At 32.9% G+C, this 18,443-nt stretch overlaps 1 protein-coding gene across 4 annotated transcripts in view; it reads left to right on the top strand.

Moving 5' to 3' along the window:
- DPH6 (diphthamine biosynthesis 6) overlaps positions 1 to 18,443 on the top strand; it is a 443,945-nt gene that overhangs the window by 32,508 nt on the left and 392,994 nt on the right. The window contains exon 4 of one of the 4 annotated variants that reach the window (XM_043990145.1): positions 396 to 581. The exons of the other annotated variants lie outside the window; for them this stretch is intronic. Coding sequence (XP_043846080.1) covers positions 396 to 581 — 186 coding nt within the window. Of the gene's footprint in view, positions 1 to 395; positions 582 to 18,443 lie in introns of those variants that run through there. 4 annotated transcript variants of the gene reach the window in all.

Genomic DNA, 18,443 nt, shown 5'->3' with positions numbered 1-18,443 from the left:
TTGGGGTTTTAGCCTCTTTTTTTAAAATGAATAGAATGCATTGGAATTGTGAAAAAGGAAACTTGATAATCAACAGGATGCCCGTTATCCTCTGGTCTTAACTGAATGTATGGAAGGTTTCTGCTTTCCTCACAAAACAGTGTCTCAAGCTGTCTCTTGGAGATGGCTTCTTACCCTGAAAAATATCTAATCCTAGTATAAATAAGAAGGCCAATGTATTTCTTTTCTTGTTAGGTGTGCAAAATGGTTTTCATTCACTTCTAGGCCTGTTGTGTTAATATTGAATAAGCAGAGACAGCCAGGCTGGTGGTGAAAGATGGTAAGCAAGCCTGAGGGCTTTTTCTGGTCAATCTTAAACCTCTGATTGCCAGGTTTTCCTAATTTCCCACTTCCAGGGCATCACTAGTGTGACCTTGCCTGCTGAATATGATGTTCTGAGTCTCCAAGATTCTCACATGCATTTGGAAGTGAGCAGCCGGGCAATTGTTTACAGGACGCCAAATGAACTGTGCACTCACAGCAAGTTTGATAAACACACATTTCCTCCTTTTATCAGTGAGATTGCAGAATGTGAAGTATGAGTTTCCAGTTTTACTCATTCCCCTCAACCCTTTTCCTGTTTAAAAACTGAGACATACTAATTGGATGCTGATCTGTCCCTGTTTTTTATTCCTCTTACGGTAGTTGATGGCTTATTCCAATACTTACCTAGGCAAGGTTTGGCAAGCCTTCAAAAAGAAACTTTCCATTTATTCAACTCAGAGGAGGTTCATCCCTATGAATGTAAAGTGAACACTAATTAACAGTAATGACTGCTAATCACTTTGCTTTTTATACTCCTTTAGGAGCACTGCTATTATCCAATGTAGTTAAGTAAAATGCTTGTATATGAATCAACAATGCTGCATTTCTTTTAGGAGCTATTGCTCACAATCAAGCTTTGAATAAATGAGAGTTAGCTAAAATTGACTTTAATATGTCACATTTTTGTCTGCTTGGTAAACTAAAGTATCTGTTAAATATCTTGAAATATTAAGAATCATCACCTAGTAGAGCATTCAACCTTGTGCTTTAAAGGAAAAACCAAACAAAACAGAACTTCAAACCAGTTTTTTGAAAGTTAAGAAAACTTCCTGTGAGATTTCAGGGAAAGTGCTGTTGAAGTCTTGTTTAGTCCTCAAACTACTGAATTTTGATCTAATTGTAGATTTAAGAATGAGTGACAGTAAGTTGGTCTCATTTTTCTGAGTTTGTGCTTTTAGATTTACTTGTTAGTAGTTCATACATTTTTTTAAAAAATATAGTCTATATAAATTCTAGTTTGTAGCATTATGTATTCAGTTCATTAAAAAGGATTGTTTTTATTTGTAGTATATTATTAATTCTTTATAAAAGCTTTCAGTTTATTTACATGCATGCAACACACCTACAAAATGCATTGCCTCAGGAGAAGACTAAGCAAAACTCATAAATTAATAATTTAAAGGAGCAATACAGAAATAGCATTTGGTTAAGTTAATAAGTTGAAGCCTTAGAGTTAGTGTTAGCCACATTTTCCCATACTTTACTTTTGGCTTTTATTAGCTGCAAATAAGTTGTTAAACTGGTGCTTTTTAATAAAGTAGAAATCTACATACCATCTGAAGCCCTCCCTCCTCTTTCCCCTTTATGATTTAAGAGCAGGTTGAGACATTATCGAGGAATGTTTAACACTTTCACAGCTCTGCACTCTGATTTTAGAGAAGGTGCTAAGCTCTTTGGAAGTTTGAGACTGACAAAACATGGACTATGTAGCTTTACCAGTGAGCTTGGATTCTTCCTTAGAGGCCTTAGTTTTGTTGATGGTACCTACATTAACATTGATTTATTTAATCTGTAGTATGCTAGTGTGATTTATATTCTGAATTTGTGTGATCGTTCTAATTTTAACATCTTGTTTTTAATTGGCTCTATAATGGACTTTAGAGATATTGCCTCAGTGTTTCTTAAGGGGTTTCTCAGTCTGGTGCTTAACAAAAGAAAAGGAAAAAATTAGGACTGTACACCCAACTGCCAAGGTTAAATAAATGTACTTCCTCTTAATTTTTTTTTTTACATTGGTTGGCATTAGTATCACAATGCCGAGAAAATGTCTTATATTTGTTTAATAAAATACTGGAAAAATTAGAAACAGAAACAGGAGTGCTCCATATTTCTTAGGCTGTACTTATCAGTTAGCTATTTACGAATAATTCTAAACACCGTTTTAATTAATATTTATTTTGGGGGTTTTCTACTAAACAGAAGAGGAAAAGATGTTTATAAAATACTATATGTCTAAATATTCTATATATAAAATTACTATTCTACTAAATAGGATAGTAAAATGTACATAAAGTACTATATGTGTAAAAAGATGTCCAAAAAGTACTGGGTGCTTTTAAGGAAAATTTACATATGTAGATTTAAAAAATAGAGATACATTTGCTACATAGGATACATTTTGTTTCTCAGTGCTATCGCAAAATATAATATGTCTATGGAAACCTAGGAAAAACTTGTTCTATTTTGCATTAGATATTAGCACTAAGAGTTCATCATTGTATTTGCATAAATCATTTTTTAGCAGGGAGGATTTCATTTTGATCAGTACTTTCTCCTGTGTTCTTATTTTTCAGAAAAGTATGATTGATTTGGAGCTATCATTTTATCCAATGGGACAAAAAATGGAATTGGCCTTTTAGACAAAAGTGTGCAAATAGAATATATTCTTTGTGTTGATAAAATTATAGAAGAATTGCATAACTGGCTATACTCATTTTCATATTGATTGTGAACAGGATTCTCGTAATAGGTAGCTGTTTGCGATGGATAAGGAGTTGCTATGATTAGTTACCTTTCCCATGAAAGCACCACAAAGGGAAAATGCCAAGTGTGTACTATGTGTAGTACTCTTCACAATTTGACAGTGGGTTATGTGAAGTTTTTGCCTCATTGAAGTCCAGTCCATTTTAGAAACATGTACATTTCGGCATTTTGCCTTGGTATTAAATGTAGTGGGTTTATACCTATTTAGTTATATTTTAAAAAATCTATTTTGGACAGGTTTTTTTTTTTTTTAACTCCCATTGTAATGGTTCAAAGCTGATACAACAGTGCCCTCTATGGTCTGTTAGTAAACAGTAGATGAATGTAGATCATTGGAATATTCAGGTAAGAAGCAGGATATTTATTTTTAGTCCCAACAAGAGGCCCCTTTTTCTTAAGGCGACATTCTGGTTTTTCAGTAGCGGCTTTACTTTAAACAAAGGGAACAAAAGACCATTCTGAGCCATAGTTTAGAAGTATTGGCTACCTCTTGTCATTACTCAGTGGCAAATCTCAAGTTTATCACGTTCATCAGAGTAATTTGAGAGAGAAGGAATCTCCCGAGTTGTACAGTCTCTTCACGAAGTATCTTTTTGAAGTTGAGCTGCAGTATAAAGTATTTTTTTTCCCCAAAAAATTAGCTCTTTTGTACTTGCTACTTTTATTTAATTAGAGACTGAGTGGGCTGCCTAGAACTTAACTTTTACTTGTTCCTGAATTGGATAACCCAGGCTTTATAACATGACATTATTTAAATTCAAACCAAGGGAGTTACACAATGACTAAAGTATTTGTCATTCATTAGCATTGATTTTTCTCTTGATTCAAACTCATTTAAAATTTAGATTTCCTTTTTTTTGTATTCTTATTTGGTTATATATTGTGCTGATGTGAAGCAAAACTGTATGGACAGTTATTAACATAATAGTATGTTAATACCACGCATCATGTTTGGATATTATGAATAGTAGTAAAAAAAAAAAGAACCATACCAGTTGACTTTCAAAAGACAGTTTTATTTAAATTAACTCTTATTTACACAGAATTATAAAAGTAATTTGGTACAAAGTTAAATGGCTTTACCTTATAGTTGAAGAATATTAATATAAGTATAAAACATAGTTAATATACTTTTTTGATTTGAAAATCTTAAATCTTTGTGGTAAATTACTTTTAATGATTCAGCCAGTGATGATCATCTCAAACACTCACTTAACTGAAGATTTATACTGAACCTGAATATCTATCCCTTGGTAAATTTGGAGGAATAAGTAAGAAGTTAAAAGTTTCAAACTATGTGCCTCCCCTCCCCCAAAACAACAAAACATTTTTAGTAGTCTGTGATTCATTTGTAGTAAACAATATTTGGCTTCACAAAACCAGTATTTGTAAATATTTGAAATATGGTTATAGATGATGATGAAATTGGACTTAATGTAGGCCTTTCCTGTCACAAGTGAGTTTATTTAAGAGAGCACTTTGGGTAACCATTCACTCAACCTCAGTGGGGTCTCAGTTTATACATCTGTAAAGTTGAGGACATTGTATTAGATGGTCTCTATTGTCCCTCCTACCTTACTGTATTATAAATCTATATTTGTGGTGATAGTAGATTTTAGTTATATCAATCCTTTATTTCTCAACGAAACAGAATTTGTGATGTCTTATGTGCAAAGATAGACAATTTAATGAGAAGCATATTATTGCTTATAGTAAGTGAAGCTAGTAATTGTTACTGAATGCACCAGTTAAAACATGTAGCCTTCCCAGAAATTCATCAACTTATTTTTTAAGAAATCAAACAGAAATTGTTTTGGATAGCAGCTACAAATATTAATGGGAAAATAATGAAAAATGTCCAAAGCTGTCTTTAAAATGATTAAAAGCTGTTCTACTCCAGTATGATGGATTTAACAACAACAACAACAACAAAAAAAAACACAACAGGCATTTCAAATGATCTGTTGAAAATAATTATCTTGCCATTTGCACAAAGCAGTTTTGAATTGCATTTTCTTAACTTTACTGAAAGTATTCTGAAATCCTGGCTGAACAGTGGTAATGACTAATGTTGATCTTTCTACAAATTGCCAACTTGGTTTCTTTTGTCAAGTTCATATTTGTCTTGCATTTTCTCCTCAGTAACTTCGACTGTACAGCCCACAATATAGAGATACGCTTAGTAGCTTTTTTTTTTTTAACACATAATCACTAATATTAACTATCAAGAGAACTGCAAAAATGGATTCCCCACCACCATGCACACATTTTGGTCTAAATGATGAATATGTTTGCAAAGGAATTTTAGAAAAAAACATTCTTATTGATGTGAACTGGTATTTTTATCTTTGTTTTCTATTTTTTAAGAAGTTAAAATGAATAAACTCTTAATAAACTAAATATAGCAGTTCTTTTTAAAAATAAGGTCAGGTTGCTGTAGGAAACACATTTAAAATTAATTCTGGCTTACAAGACAGACAAGATGCTGTCTACCCCCCAAAAAATTGAATAAGGTATTTTTTTTTCCATTGCAATGAAAGTACCAAATTAAGAATCCGCTTAATTAAAATAGTGATAAATGTAGATTACATTACTGGAGACAGTGAATTACAGCTGCTCTGTCTAGTGAGAGCCTGCATAATTTACCAAGACTGTACAAAGAAGTGACAGAGCAGCCACTGCACACTGTTACAGGAAATGTCCTGTTTATTCGACATACATTTCTTTTTTTTAATTAAAATGTCAATGATCATTTTACAGAGGTTCTGAAAAAAAATCTACCTTTAGAGTCTTGATGGAAGTGGTATATGAAAGGAGATTATTACAGTTTTTGAATGAAATAAAATAAACTTGATTTTCTCTGAAAAATAACATTGATGTTTTAGGTTACTTTAGATGTTTTTTATATAACTGTTAAGATCTTATGCAGCTCTACTTTTTAAATATCACTCTATTTTATTTGAGGAAAATAAGGAGGAGCTCCTTGCCTTTCATTTTGGAACTCCAAAGCATAATTTAGATGGCATATAAGCAGCATTGCTTATAGCCAAATGTATAATGTAGACTGCATATTATCCTGTTTTTAATGATCACTGCTAATTATCTTTCTTCATGAAAAAATACATGTGAAAAGACCAGAATAATACACGACCAGTAGTTGGTTCTCTGGAATTTGGACAAATATGGTAATTGTTGCCTAAGAGGACGATGAACCATGTAAGACACTTTCCCTTTTGACTTGGAGTCAATTGAATGTTTCTCATACAAAACCAACTATGAAATGGTTTTACTTACACACTATTTGGCTGTTGCTCTGTATTCCAACATAGGTAGAGCCACAACTTTATTATAGTGTTCCAAGTGGTGTTTCCTAGGAAGTGCTGCTGCTGCTTCTGCTTATTTTCTGCTTAGGCTTCTTAGTGTTTCATATGGCAAGGGCTTTGGCATTGATGGGTATGACCTGAACAATTATGCTTTTCAAGACTACTACTGTACTTTGGTGCTCATTAATGTGCCATTTGCATTTTGAGTGAAATGGTTCAACTTTTGCAAGACCTGGATTGACTTCTTTAAATAAATGTCCAGTAGGTGACCAGGTGACTAAAAACTTCAACTTTTTAAATTTTCTAAAAATTGGACATGTGAACAAAATTTGTGAATTTTATAAAAGACAATATTATAGAGAGTAACTTCTAAAAAGGACTTTATATCTGTATATATACATACTCAGTCTAATTCCCATTCTTTTAGCTTAAATAAAATGATAAATGTAAGAACTGCAAAGATAAGAAATCACATCCTATATATTTATTTTTGTTAAAGAATTAATTATTTATCCATGTTACTTATAAGCATTGTAAACTGTATGAGATGTACATAACAGCTTTTGGGCATAAGTTTACAAGAAGGACATTTAAAGACACTAATGTTTCTAGATAGTTTTTGAAGTTCTTTCATTACAGTTTCAAATGCAGAATATGGAAAAAAAAATATTTGTATTATAATTAATGCCAAACAAAGACACAGCATAGGAGAGTGGTATAGCTTTATACTGAATGATTCTTTACATAAAACTATTGATATTTTTAAAAAGGAGTCTTTCATTGCTTGCTTTCATCCTGAATATTAATTTTTATTCGTTGTTGAATAAATGAAGTCTGTTGGAGTGTCAAAAGATATGGACAGTGGTGTAACAGATGAGTTGCCATAATGTGAACAAGGTTTTGAAGTTAAACACAAGAAAAAAATTCAAAACTTTCATGTGCCTTAAAAAAATATCCTTTCTTTCCCTTTGAAATCTGAATAATACATGCCCCTTTCTACTTCACAGAGACTCTGAGTACAAATTAACTAAGCTATAAAAGCAATTTAATAAAAAGTCCTACCAGATATAAACCCAAGTGCATGAATTTTTTACTTTAAAATTTTTTCTGCATTGTTTATAGTTTACCTTTTTCCTGATTACTACTTTATGAATTAATATCTTGTTTTCTCTGCTTATTAATAAAATAAAGTATTGTTCATGCAGAAGCAAAATTGATGAATAATCTTGGGTCAACTTGTCCTAAATTCAGTAGTCTAGTAGATTAAAAGCTACCATTCCCATTTTACAAAGGTAGATTTTATACCTTAGATATTAATGATAGTGATGACTGGATTTCTTACACAAATGATATGTGGTCCTGTAATCCATGAAGCCACTTTTTTTGGTGAGCTTTATTGAACTTTAAAATGCTGCTATCAGAATATAAGTGAAATTTGACATGCATGAAATGCCTCAGGTATAGATTCCATCTCTCTTTCTCTTTGATTTTATTTGCCCATATGTTTCTTTCTCTGATTTATATATATTTTGGTTGTATTTTAATTTGTGCTGTAAGTTGATTTTTTTCTACCAGCACAACACCAATATTGACATGAACTTTATTCTCACTTCTCCTTCGCAACTTCCCATGACTTTATTGTCCTTTACTTGAAATTTTAATTTGTAACTTGAAAGAATTTGCATTTAATCTTAACAATACTAGGTTTCATCTTGAGATATTGAACTAATCCCTCATGGAGAAAAAATTTGAATGTGGCTTATTCATTGCTTTTATGTCATTTACTTTTCTAGTAAGGTACTTTACCAAAATAAAGTATGGTTCATATAGAAGCAAAATTGATGAAGCATTTTAGGTCAGCTTGTCCTAAATTCAGTAGTCTAGTAGATTAAAAACTACCATTTCCATTTTACATAGGTAGATTTTATACCTTAGATATTAAATATTTGATCCTTGGTTTTTGTAAGTATGGATGGTGGCTTGCTTTTGCCATTTATTTCAGTCATTACTTAGTACCATGATAAATCAAATTCTTTTCTTTACATTGAATTCCATGTGCTTTCTGTTTTAAATTTCAGTATTGAAGGACTTTGCTTTTGGATATAGTTGGCTTTGTTTTTTTAAGACTTCCTACTTACTTGGGGATTAATTTCTAAGGTTTGAATGGCTTGTTTTTAATTTACCAACATTATTTCTAATTAAAATTAATTGTTCTGACTGAAAATCTTGCTATGCTAAGCTTCTGTTCATTATATCATCCTTCATATGATCTTTTTTCAAATTCCTAATCTAATATATTTTAGGTGAAGTCACATTACTAAAGTGTATAAAATACCAGTTCCTTGAAAGATTTTTTTTAGGCACCCTTGGAGTAAACACATGATGTTTTCATCTTGTTACTAGTTTCTTTTTCATGGTTAATCATCAGATAATTTTTGGCCCCCTAGTATGCAAAACAATGTTCAGTGAACCTTCAGTTTTTGTATTCTCTTTTCCAGGAGTCTTGATTAATGAGAAAGAAGAGTATCCTATTTACTACCTTAATTTTATGGAATGAAAAATCAATCAGTCATTCAATCAGTACCATAGAATGAAATGTGAATATGATGTAGAATTGATTATATAGCATTTACACATGGCATAATGTTTTAATGAGTTCATGTTAAATATATGTTGTAGCTTCATTTATCCTTTGCTTAAATATCATTGAGCTTTGCATTAGAATAAGAGAGAAAATGGTAAACATTATTCAGCCTCCAAATATCATTATGATATGTTCATTTTCTTGACATTCTAAAGATATGTTGGATTAAACTTTTTTTTAAGAGCAGTATTAATTCATAGACAGCTTGATAAAAAATTAAAACTATATTATTTGACTCTACATTCAGGGTAGTTGTGAGAATTTAGTAATATTTGTAAAAACTCTTAGTACAGTGCTGGCACTTAGTAGGTGCTTAATGAATTCTTCTTCCCAAGATTCCAAAATCAACATAGTGATATTATTGTTTCTTTTAGCTTGCCCTCTCCATACATTCTACAGTCCAGTCATGCTACTTTACATACTTTTTATTTTGTTACAGGACATTCCATCTCTTATCTTGTGCTTTTGCTTTTGCCATCTTCTATGCCTGAAATCCACTCTCTTGTTCATGTCCACTTCTTCCAGACACTGTTTTCTCTCAAGAATCTAATCAAATGCCAACTTTTATAAGCCACTTTTTTGACTTATCCAGGTGCTAGTCCTACCTCCCTTCCAACACCATCCCATGTTAATTTTGTATGTGTTCTATTGTATATATGCATTTGCAGTTTCTCTCCTTAAGAATGTGAGCTCCTTGAGGGCAAGGACTAATTTATTTTCACTTCTGTCTTTTAATCTCTTCCTCTTCTTCATTGATCCTCCCTCCCCCTAAATTTTGAATCTTAGTTCAAAGTATTTTAACTTTTTTCAACTTGATGTTGCTTTTTAAATTTTAGGTGCTTGATGACTTCATGTCAGCTAAGTACCAGCTAAGGATATCCTTATACCCAGGATAGGAACTTTTTACCAGTCCCAATACTTAGTTTGGTGACTAGAACATAGAAGTGCCTAATATATGGTTATTAACCGATTGACTAAATTTTACAGGTAATGCTTTGCTCTTGGAACCAGAACAAGGAGGTAGACATAGTAATATCTCAGAGACATAACAGAAGACCCAGATTTATTTTCAATACTTGACATCAGAAATCAGGTTTCATAGGTTAAAAATAATCACATTGAACTGCAACACTAGGCCAATTTTAGTAATTTATAGAATATCAGAGACTTGTAGGATCATAGGAAGGGAAGCCTCAGATGTTATGTATTTCAGCTCCTTCATTTTACAGTGGGTGAAGAAACTGTGATCCAGACTTGTCCTAAGGTAGTAACAGGGCCAGAGCTGGCCTTCTGATTCCAAGACTAGCTAGTACTCATTTGATTGTACCGTGTTGTTCAATTATATCCTGTTGCCAACTTCATGACCAACCACTATATTTGCTTGCTCTTGGGAAAAAATTAATTATGCATCATTCCATTCTTATTGTAAATTAACCAGAAAGTACCTCTTGCTCTTTTCCAAAGTAATTCCTTTCCTTTCTTTTCTTTTTAATTATATTACTGAATACATACTTCTATGACACACATTTTATATGTTTATTCCATACTGCTTTGGTGGTCCTTTGTTAGAAGTTTGTAAAATCATAACATCACTACTAAGTTGGCTGGTTTGTACATGTGTGTCTGTGGGATGGCTGCTACTTCTCCAGGCTCTTAATTACTACCCTTTGGGGCTAACTTGTCATTCTTTCAATAAAGTTTTTTTTTAGCTTTTCAATCCAGAATATTCTCTGTCTTCTTTACCCTTCTTCCTTAGTCATTATCTGCTTGCCTGCCTCTCCCCTTCCATGCCCACCCCCCAACCCAAACTCCAAAATCTCTGAATATCAAAAGCTATGATGCTATGTTTAAAACATCAAGATCATAGGCAGTACATCTAATCCAACAACCAAAATAAAAGTATGCAGCCCTAGGAATTCTCTTCTTTTTAGCCATGTAATGTGAGTAAGATTATTTTTTCTTAATCATATTCATATGCTTTTCTCTTTCATTTTTGGAACTATGGTCTTCTGTAATATAGTTTCCTCATCTGTAAAATGGGGATAATAGTAGCATTTACATCACAGGGTCATAGTGAAAATCAGTTGAGATTTATTTGTGTGTATGTGTGTGTGTGTGTGTGTGTTTGTGTGTGTGTGTGTGTTAAGACCTTCACAAACTTTAAAGTACTATATAAATGCTAGCTATCATCATCATCATTTCACAAGTATAAATTACTGTGTCCATTTTTATGGTATTAGGCGAGTAAAAATACGATCTATCCAGACAATACATTGGAGTTAGTATAACTGAGTCTAGAGGAGGAAATTTTGGGTTTGAAAGTGAGCTATTTCTCTAATTGAATTTAGGCCCAAGTCCTGATTCTGCCTGGAATTCTGAGAGGTATTACTCCTAAAACTTCCATCCTTAAAACCTAATATTTTTAGAGTGAAATGATCCCGAACAGAGGAATTATTATGTCATGTGACTGTTGTTTCTCATGTTAAGTTCTTCCCTAAAATCCCCCAAATTCAATTTACTACTCACAGTGACTGAAGGCTAACTGTATTAGTTTGGTTGTACGTTGTTGAAAAAAAGTCCTGCTTTACTAAAAATAATTTTCATGCATTGTCACTTTTCTATGGATAATTAAGATTTTCTCAGGGAGAGAGCAAGTTTACTACAGAGCAGTATTATTAGTCTCTTTGCTCCTTGGCTAACTTGTAAGATTATTGGCAGTTTACCTGAAATTAATTACTTGTTTAAAATGAGACAAGTCATTCTCTGTATGTATAAGAGTTAATGTTCTTAGCACAATGATCACGGTCATTTTTACACTGAGAGTGAAAGAGCCCAATGATCACAAGCAGAAACAGCTTCTGCCAATCAAGAGTTGTAGCAGAAACTCAGATCATCACTAGAAGTGGTGTTTCAGGAGGGACATCCTAAAGACAGCTCCTGGAGGGTAGTCCCAAATTTGTGGGCCATTAGTCAAACCTGATCAACATCCTAAAAACTTGTGACTTGAAGGCTGATAGTTGGAAAATATTAGATTTACATTGAGGAATAATGATCAAATTACTTAATGTGGTTTGTCACTGAGAGGGTAAAAGCCACATATTCTCTTACAGACTCAGGCCAGTAGAGAAAGTAATAAGCCCTTTCTCTTGCCAAGGACTAGCATGCTTTCAAAATTAATTTTGTCTTGTCTGATGTGATATCAGGTTATACAAACTAGCATAGTTTGTGTTTTGATCAAATCTCTTAGAATATTATTAAAGAGCTAAGTGCAAAATTCAAGTTATTTGCAGTCCTGCATGTTTGTATTTTTAAAGAATATAGATTACACTTCCTTTAATCTGTATACACTGATAAAGCTTATGCTTTATTCCACAATGCAGTGTTATTTTCCCTGATGATATGTCTCCAAACTGTATAAGCATTATCCTTCTGTTTTATTGTTTTATAATGTAAAAATAAATGCAAGTATTAAGAAATGTGCAGTGCTGTCAGGCTCCTTAAGGATTTAAGAAAATTGCCCTAACTGTTGAAAAACTGAAAATAATCTTTCAGGTCACAAAGAGCAATTGCTGTAATATTGCCTAGTATTGAGACTTATTTTTTTCTCTAACTATGATAGTGAGTTGAACCAGGACTGAAGAAACTTGGATTTTGTTTGATTTCAGCAAAAAAGCAGTAATCTTTCAGGAACATCATGTAAAATGCTGTGATTGTGATATGAAGAGGATCATTATTAAATCTATGCAGAATAAAATTGTAGAATTGGGAAAATCATGACCCAGGAATTGTGAATTTAGTTTTACATGCATATACAGTATAGTAGGTCATGTAAATATAAAATTGTGTGCCACTATAAGCCATTTATAAAAAAATAAAATCACAACACAATCCCAGAGTCTCTTTAAAAACTGCTGGGGTGGTATTTTGGATTTTTAAAATGTAAAAAGCTAGATATTCCTTATAGTTTTAGTCTTTTGTCCTTTCTGTTTTAAAATATTTCCATTTAAATGCAGATTTTGATTTTTCATCTGGGACTAGGTAGAAGCCATTCTATTACACCACTAAAAGAATAATCCACTTTAACACAACATTTCTCCCTAAAGGGATGGTCTTTTCTAGTCATAAGGTATTATTTTTCTCGGAATGATATTAACATTCATGATGTAGTGATTTTATCTTGATTTGAAAGATGTTTTGTTCTGGCAGTAAAAAGGATTAGGGGAATGTCTGTTGTATCCTGTTGCTAAAAAGATTAGATATTAGTAATTTTCAGAGTGTTATTTAGAGGGGAGAAAAGTATGATTTATATTTTTATAATATAAAAAATACTTTAAGCCTAGTAAAATGGAAATTGCGGAATACATTAAATTGAATCTCTAAACATTGACTTTTACAAATGTATTTTGCTGAATAGAACAAGTAACATATTTGAAAATTTTTGAACGTGTTAATTTTTTTGGTTATGCCAATAAAAGAAATTCTTCAGGCACATAAGAAAAGCATTATATAGCATCAGCCCTTCAGTACTGTAGATCTCTTGATCTTATGCATTTAAATTTATTAAAACTTTAAGATAAAGAGGCCTTAAATTAATTAAATGGAATGTCTCAGGCAGGAGGAGGGACCCTGTGAAGGCCTCTTTGCTGTTTGTTGGGCAAAGTCTTTCCATGCAGAATGTAGCCATCCAAGGCTCAAAGCGCACTGGGACACTGTGTCAGTCGCCAGCACCATGCCCCTAGGCACTCTGTCATTCAACCAGCAGATTAATTAACCGGGGGCTTCACAATCTTACTAGAGTCTCATGTTTTCACAGTCAGTCCTTTCTTACGGCAGAAAATACAAGAAAGGGTTTTATAACCATGGACAATCAAAAAGTTTTTTCCTTTAAAAAAAAATCAGTGTGTAAAAAGAAAGTATTTTTCTGGAAGTAGTTACATATAAATATTTCTTTTTTGCATGATTGAGTAATTCTGATTAAACAAAAACTTTTTAATAAAACTGGAGCATAACATTTACAACCCCCAAAGAGAGGCTTACTTTATTATTAGTGTACATCCTTTAAAATGCCTAATTAATGATTAATTAAGTTACACTGAGTAGTGTACGCTTAATTATGATGCAAAAATGGCAAATTAATTTAAGTAATCCCAATTCGTTCCTTATTAGCAGATGTGTATTTTTAGAAAAAATTCAGTTTTTATTTTAAAAAGTGAATTTTATTAACATTTTCAGAAGCTTTTTATCAAACACTATTTAAATATTATTCTTATATCCTGATGAATTTTTTATAAAAGTATTGCTTAAAGTTCCATTAGTTTTCAATCACTATTTTTAATGATTGAAAATTGAGGTTTTTAAACCTGTTGCAATTTATAATAATTTCATTTGCTCTGAGATTATTTCAACATTGTAACAATTAATTCATAAGTGCTTTTATTTTTCAGGGATGGATGAAAACTTAGTCATGATAAAAAAAATTTATTCTTATTTTGGGACTATAACTTGTCTGAGGATGGCCGCAGGATATTCTGTTATTGTCAACATGAAACATTGTGTTTAAACACATACATACATATATATGTATGCATATATATATACATATATATTATACTAATGTACTGGTATATTAGTCTTTTAAGATGAGCAAATTAAGATTTGCCTGTGGTATATTCTCAGTTCATTTTTTAAACAGCCTTAATGCTTGCAGATTACATTAAACATTGCAAATTATGGGCAAAAGAAAAATGAATCCATTTCCCAATAATATGAGTCTTGGCTTATATCCACAGGGGGACATGTACTTTGAAAGGAAGAGAGGCAGTAAGTAAACAGAGAGAAAGAGAAAATAAGAAGAATGGCCATTGGTTTTTAGGTCTTCTTACTAACTTAGAGTCAGTTCCTCCCCACCCCCATCCCCCCCTTTTTTTTGACACTGTCAGTTTTTTAGTGTTCTCCTAGAAAAATTATTTTGTTGTCGTAAATAAAAGAGAAAGCCTTATTAAACAGATACTGCTTTTAATTCAATGTATGATTACCCTTTGCCACAGGTACTTTTAGGGGCTTTTATAAAAAATAAAATTCATTAAAAATGCAATTAAAAATCTTTTGTTAATAACTGCTTGAGTGACTGTCTTGTAATTGACTCATTACAATAAAAAAAGCAACTGTTTAAAAATCTTGACAATGAGATACAGTACAAAGTGAACTCTTTATAGTAGGCCCTATGCAATTACAAGAGCATGCAGGTGAAGCACAAAACCATGTAATTCAGGGACTTGAGAACAACTTTTTCATTTATACAAATACCAGAAGCTCAGGTCTTGGCATAATGTGTGCCAGAGAAATAGACTCCTTCTTTTATTTATATCTTCAATTGAAGAATAAACTTGGGTAGTATTCTATTTAAATGATTGCAGTCAGACTTTTCTTTGTTTTACTTCTTCAGAAATCTTTTCAGTTGACTTAAATTACAAAGTTGTAATCAGGAAATCTTTATTTCTGTTGGGGCTAAACTAACAAAGACAATATTGTCATACAAGCTATCATTATTACCTGGATTGCTGTTGATAATGCAGGGAAGGGTGTAAACAGTTCCTTCTCAAGAATCCGATTTTAAATTTAGGCCTGGAAATTTTTGCTTAGTAACCTAGTTGTTTAGTTATTTAGTATTTTGGCATTTCATTGCAAATAGTATCATTGTTGTTATTGTTGTTTTTCCTTCTAGGTTAGGGTTTGGGGTGACTGGAAGAGGGGGAAAGTGAGGCGGGGGTGGGGGGGTAGGAATGGCACTTTTTCCTGACTTAGAATATTGTTTAGAAAGTGGATTCTTTTCCTTCCTTCCTTCCTTCCTTCCTTCCTTCCTTCCTTCCTTCCTTCCTTCCTTCCTTCCTTCCTTCCTTCCTTCCTTCCTCCCTCCCTCCCTCCCTCTCCTTCCTCTTCTTCCTCTCCTTCCCTCCCTTCCTCCTTCTCTCTGTCTCTGTTTCTCTCTCTCTCTGTCTCTCTCTCTGACTCTGTCTCTCTCTGTCTCTCTCACCCCCCCCCCCCCCCCCCCCCCCGCCCCTTCCCTCTCCCTCTCTTCCTCCCTTCCTTCCTTTCTTTTTACTGCAACTAGAAATGTCAGGCCGCACTTCAGTATTTTTTATAATGAAAGTTTTATTTCTTTAGCTTGCTACTGATTTGACAAATCATAGTTCCAACAATTCACTTTCTGATGTCAGCTGTTTTCTTTGAAGAATCAAACTTAATACTGACAGCTGTGGAATAGGAGTGGCTGTTAAATATTTGGTTAATAGTGCCAACATAGAAGGCAGAATTTCTTATGTTAAGTAGTTTGGAGGGCCTCTTTAATGACCTTTCCAAAATGTTTTTCCTCCTTGAGGCTAGAAAAAATAACAGTAAAAATTACAAAGGCTGAAGACTTCTGCTTTTGTTTAGTCTGTAGCAGAAGTATTAATGTTGCTTTTGTGTAGAACTGATAGATTTAGGAGTGATATTTCATTGCGTTGTCTTCAGTTTTGACTTGAGAAGAAATAACTGGATTAATTGGTTGCTGAACTTTTGACTAGTCTTTGTGTGTGAAACCTGAAGTAGACACAGGGCTGTGATTTTAGTACCTAAATTAGTCAAGGCCATTTATATTATTAAATGTAATATTAGATTTTTGTGTGAACTAGGTAACACCACTAAATATATTTCTTTTACAGTTTATAATGATATAAAATAAATGTGATTAACCCTAATATAGTTTAAAAGACAATGCTGATAATTTTTATCATTGGCCTTCTTTTTTTTTTTTTTTTTGTGAGGCAATTGGGGTTAAGCGACTTGCCCAGGGTCACACAGCTAGTAAGTGTTAAGTGTCTGAGGTCAGATTTGAACTCAGGTACTCCTGAATCCAGGGCCAGTGCTCTATCCACCGCGCCATCTAGCTGCCCCCTATTGGCCTTCTTTAGTCAAGTTGTTTTTCATTTTTTTTACCATCTATTATGAAGCTTTTATATCTTGCCAAAATGAATCAAAAATCAAGGTTGATCTAAAGCTTGAAAAACCTGTATAGGATGCCATTATTCAGAACATGGTGGAAATGATTGATTAGATGTATTTTTATAACTACTACCTGTACCACTTGAAAAAACTAACAAAATTGATAAAACTTTAGCTAATCTGATCAAAATGAAAAGGGAAAAAGTTAAATTAACAAAATAAAATTAACAGAATGGAAATCACAACAGAGAAAAAACAAAAGACATTACTAGAACCTACTGATTTCTAGCAAACCTACTAATACATTCTATGAAAGCTTAGAATTTAAGAGAAATGGAAGATTACCTATAAAAATATAAAATACCCAATTTAACAGAACATACAATAGTTATCTTAAACATCATAATCTTAGAAAATAAAACTGGACAAACCATAAAGCATTAACAAAGAAAAAAAAATCATAGCCAGACAGAATTACAGGTAACTTCTATCAAATGTTTAAAGAGCAATTGATATGTGTGTGTTTTTCAGTTTCTCAAAACTTGGGAAATATTCCACCAAGAATCTTTAATGAAATAAATATAGCCCTGATACATAAACCAAAGAAGAATAAGGCAAAGAAAACCAGACCACTATCAGTAATAAATATGGAAGCAAAAATTAAATAACTAGCAAAAAGACTATAGAAATATTCTCCCCCCCCCCAAAAAAAATTATCACCAAGTCAGAGTTATACTGGGGAAGCAAGGATGGTTTAACAATAGCAAATAATATAATAAATCCAATTCAAAAATGAAACCGTACCAAACCACTTTGGGGCATCAATAAGTGCCCATGAAGCCTTTTCAAAGAATAGTGTTCTTTTATGCCTTTAAACACACCCAGAAACAGACAGACACATACACACATAACATTCTTTAATGCATGGACACTGATCTGAGACCACTTCCCACTTCAGAGGCAGTCAACGAACATAAATTAAGCACCAGCTGTATTCCCAGCACTGCTCTGGAATTACAATGAAAAGCATGTCGGTCTCTAGCTTCATGGAGATTACATACTCTGTGTGTGTGTGTGTGTGTGTGTGTGTGTGCGCATGCACACACACATATAATACTTTAAAAGAAGCTGAAAAAGAAGAGGTCAGGGCCAGGGGGAGGCATACTTTCCATCTGGGGAGTCATGATGCAGTTCTATAACTGGGGTGGGAAATGATCCAAGGAGGTGAGAATTTCAGAGTCCAGGAAAGAAGCCTAGTGGGGCAATGAAGAGAGTTCCCTGAATGCCTTACTAAAGTGGTGGAGGATCTGGGAAGAGCTCTCTAATGTTCACCTTCTACCCTCTCCAGTCAGACAGAATGATGGCCTCCAGGGGTACTTCCATCTTTAGTCTTTCAGTTCTTTTTATAGAGATTGTAAGTAGGCTCTGAAAATATAAAGATAACAAACTATAATTTCTTTTCTCAAAGAATTTAAAAGTTTATCTACAGTCAGATATATAAGTGACTATAATGCAAATTAGAATTTAAATTCATAGAGCATGTAAATAAGGAAAGAGACTTTGGTAAGTAAGCAAACATTTTTTGCTGGGGAAGTCAAGGAAGGCTTTGTGGAGGAGGTGGAATGATCTAGATCTGAAAGGAAGAG

Source organism: Dromiciops gliroides, chromosome 2 (genome assembly GCF_019393635.1).
Source record: "Dromiciops gliroides isolate mDroGli1 chromosome 2, mDroGli1.pri, whole genome shotgun sequence".
NCBI classification, from domain to species: domain Eukaryota; kingdom Metazoa; phylum Chordata; class Mammalia; order Microbiotheria; family Microbiotheriidae; genus Dromiciops; species Dromiciops gliroides.
Note: the sequence above shows the minus strand (reverse complement) of the source record. Positions and strands in the feature narration are given on the sequence as shown.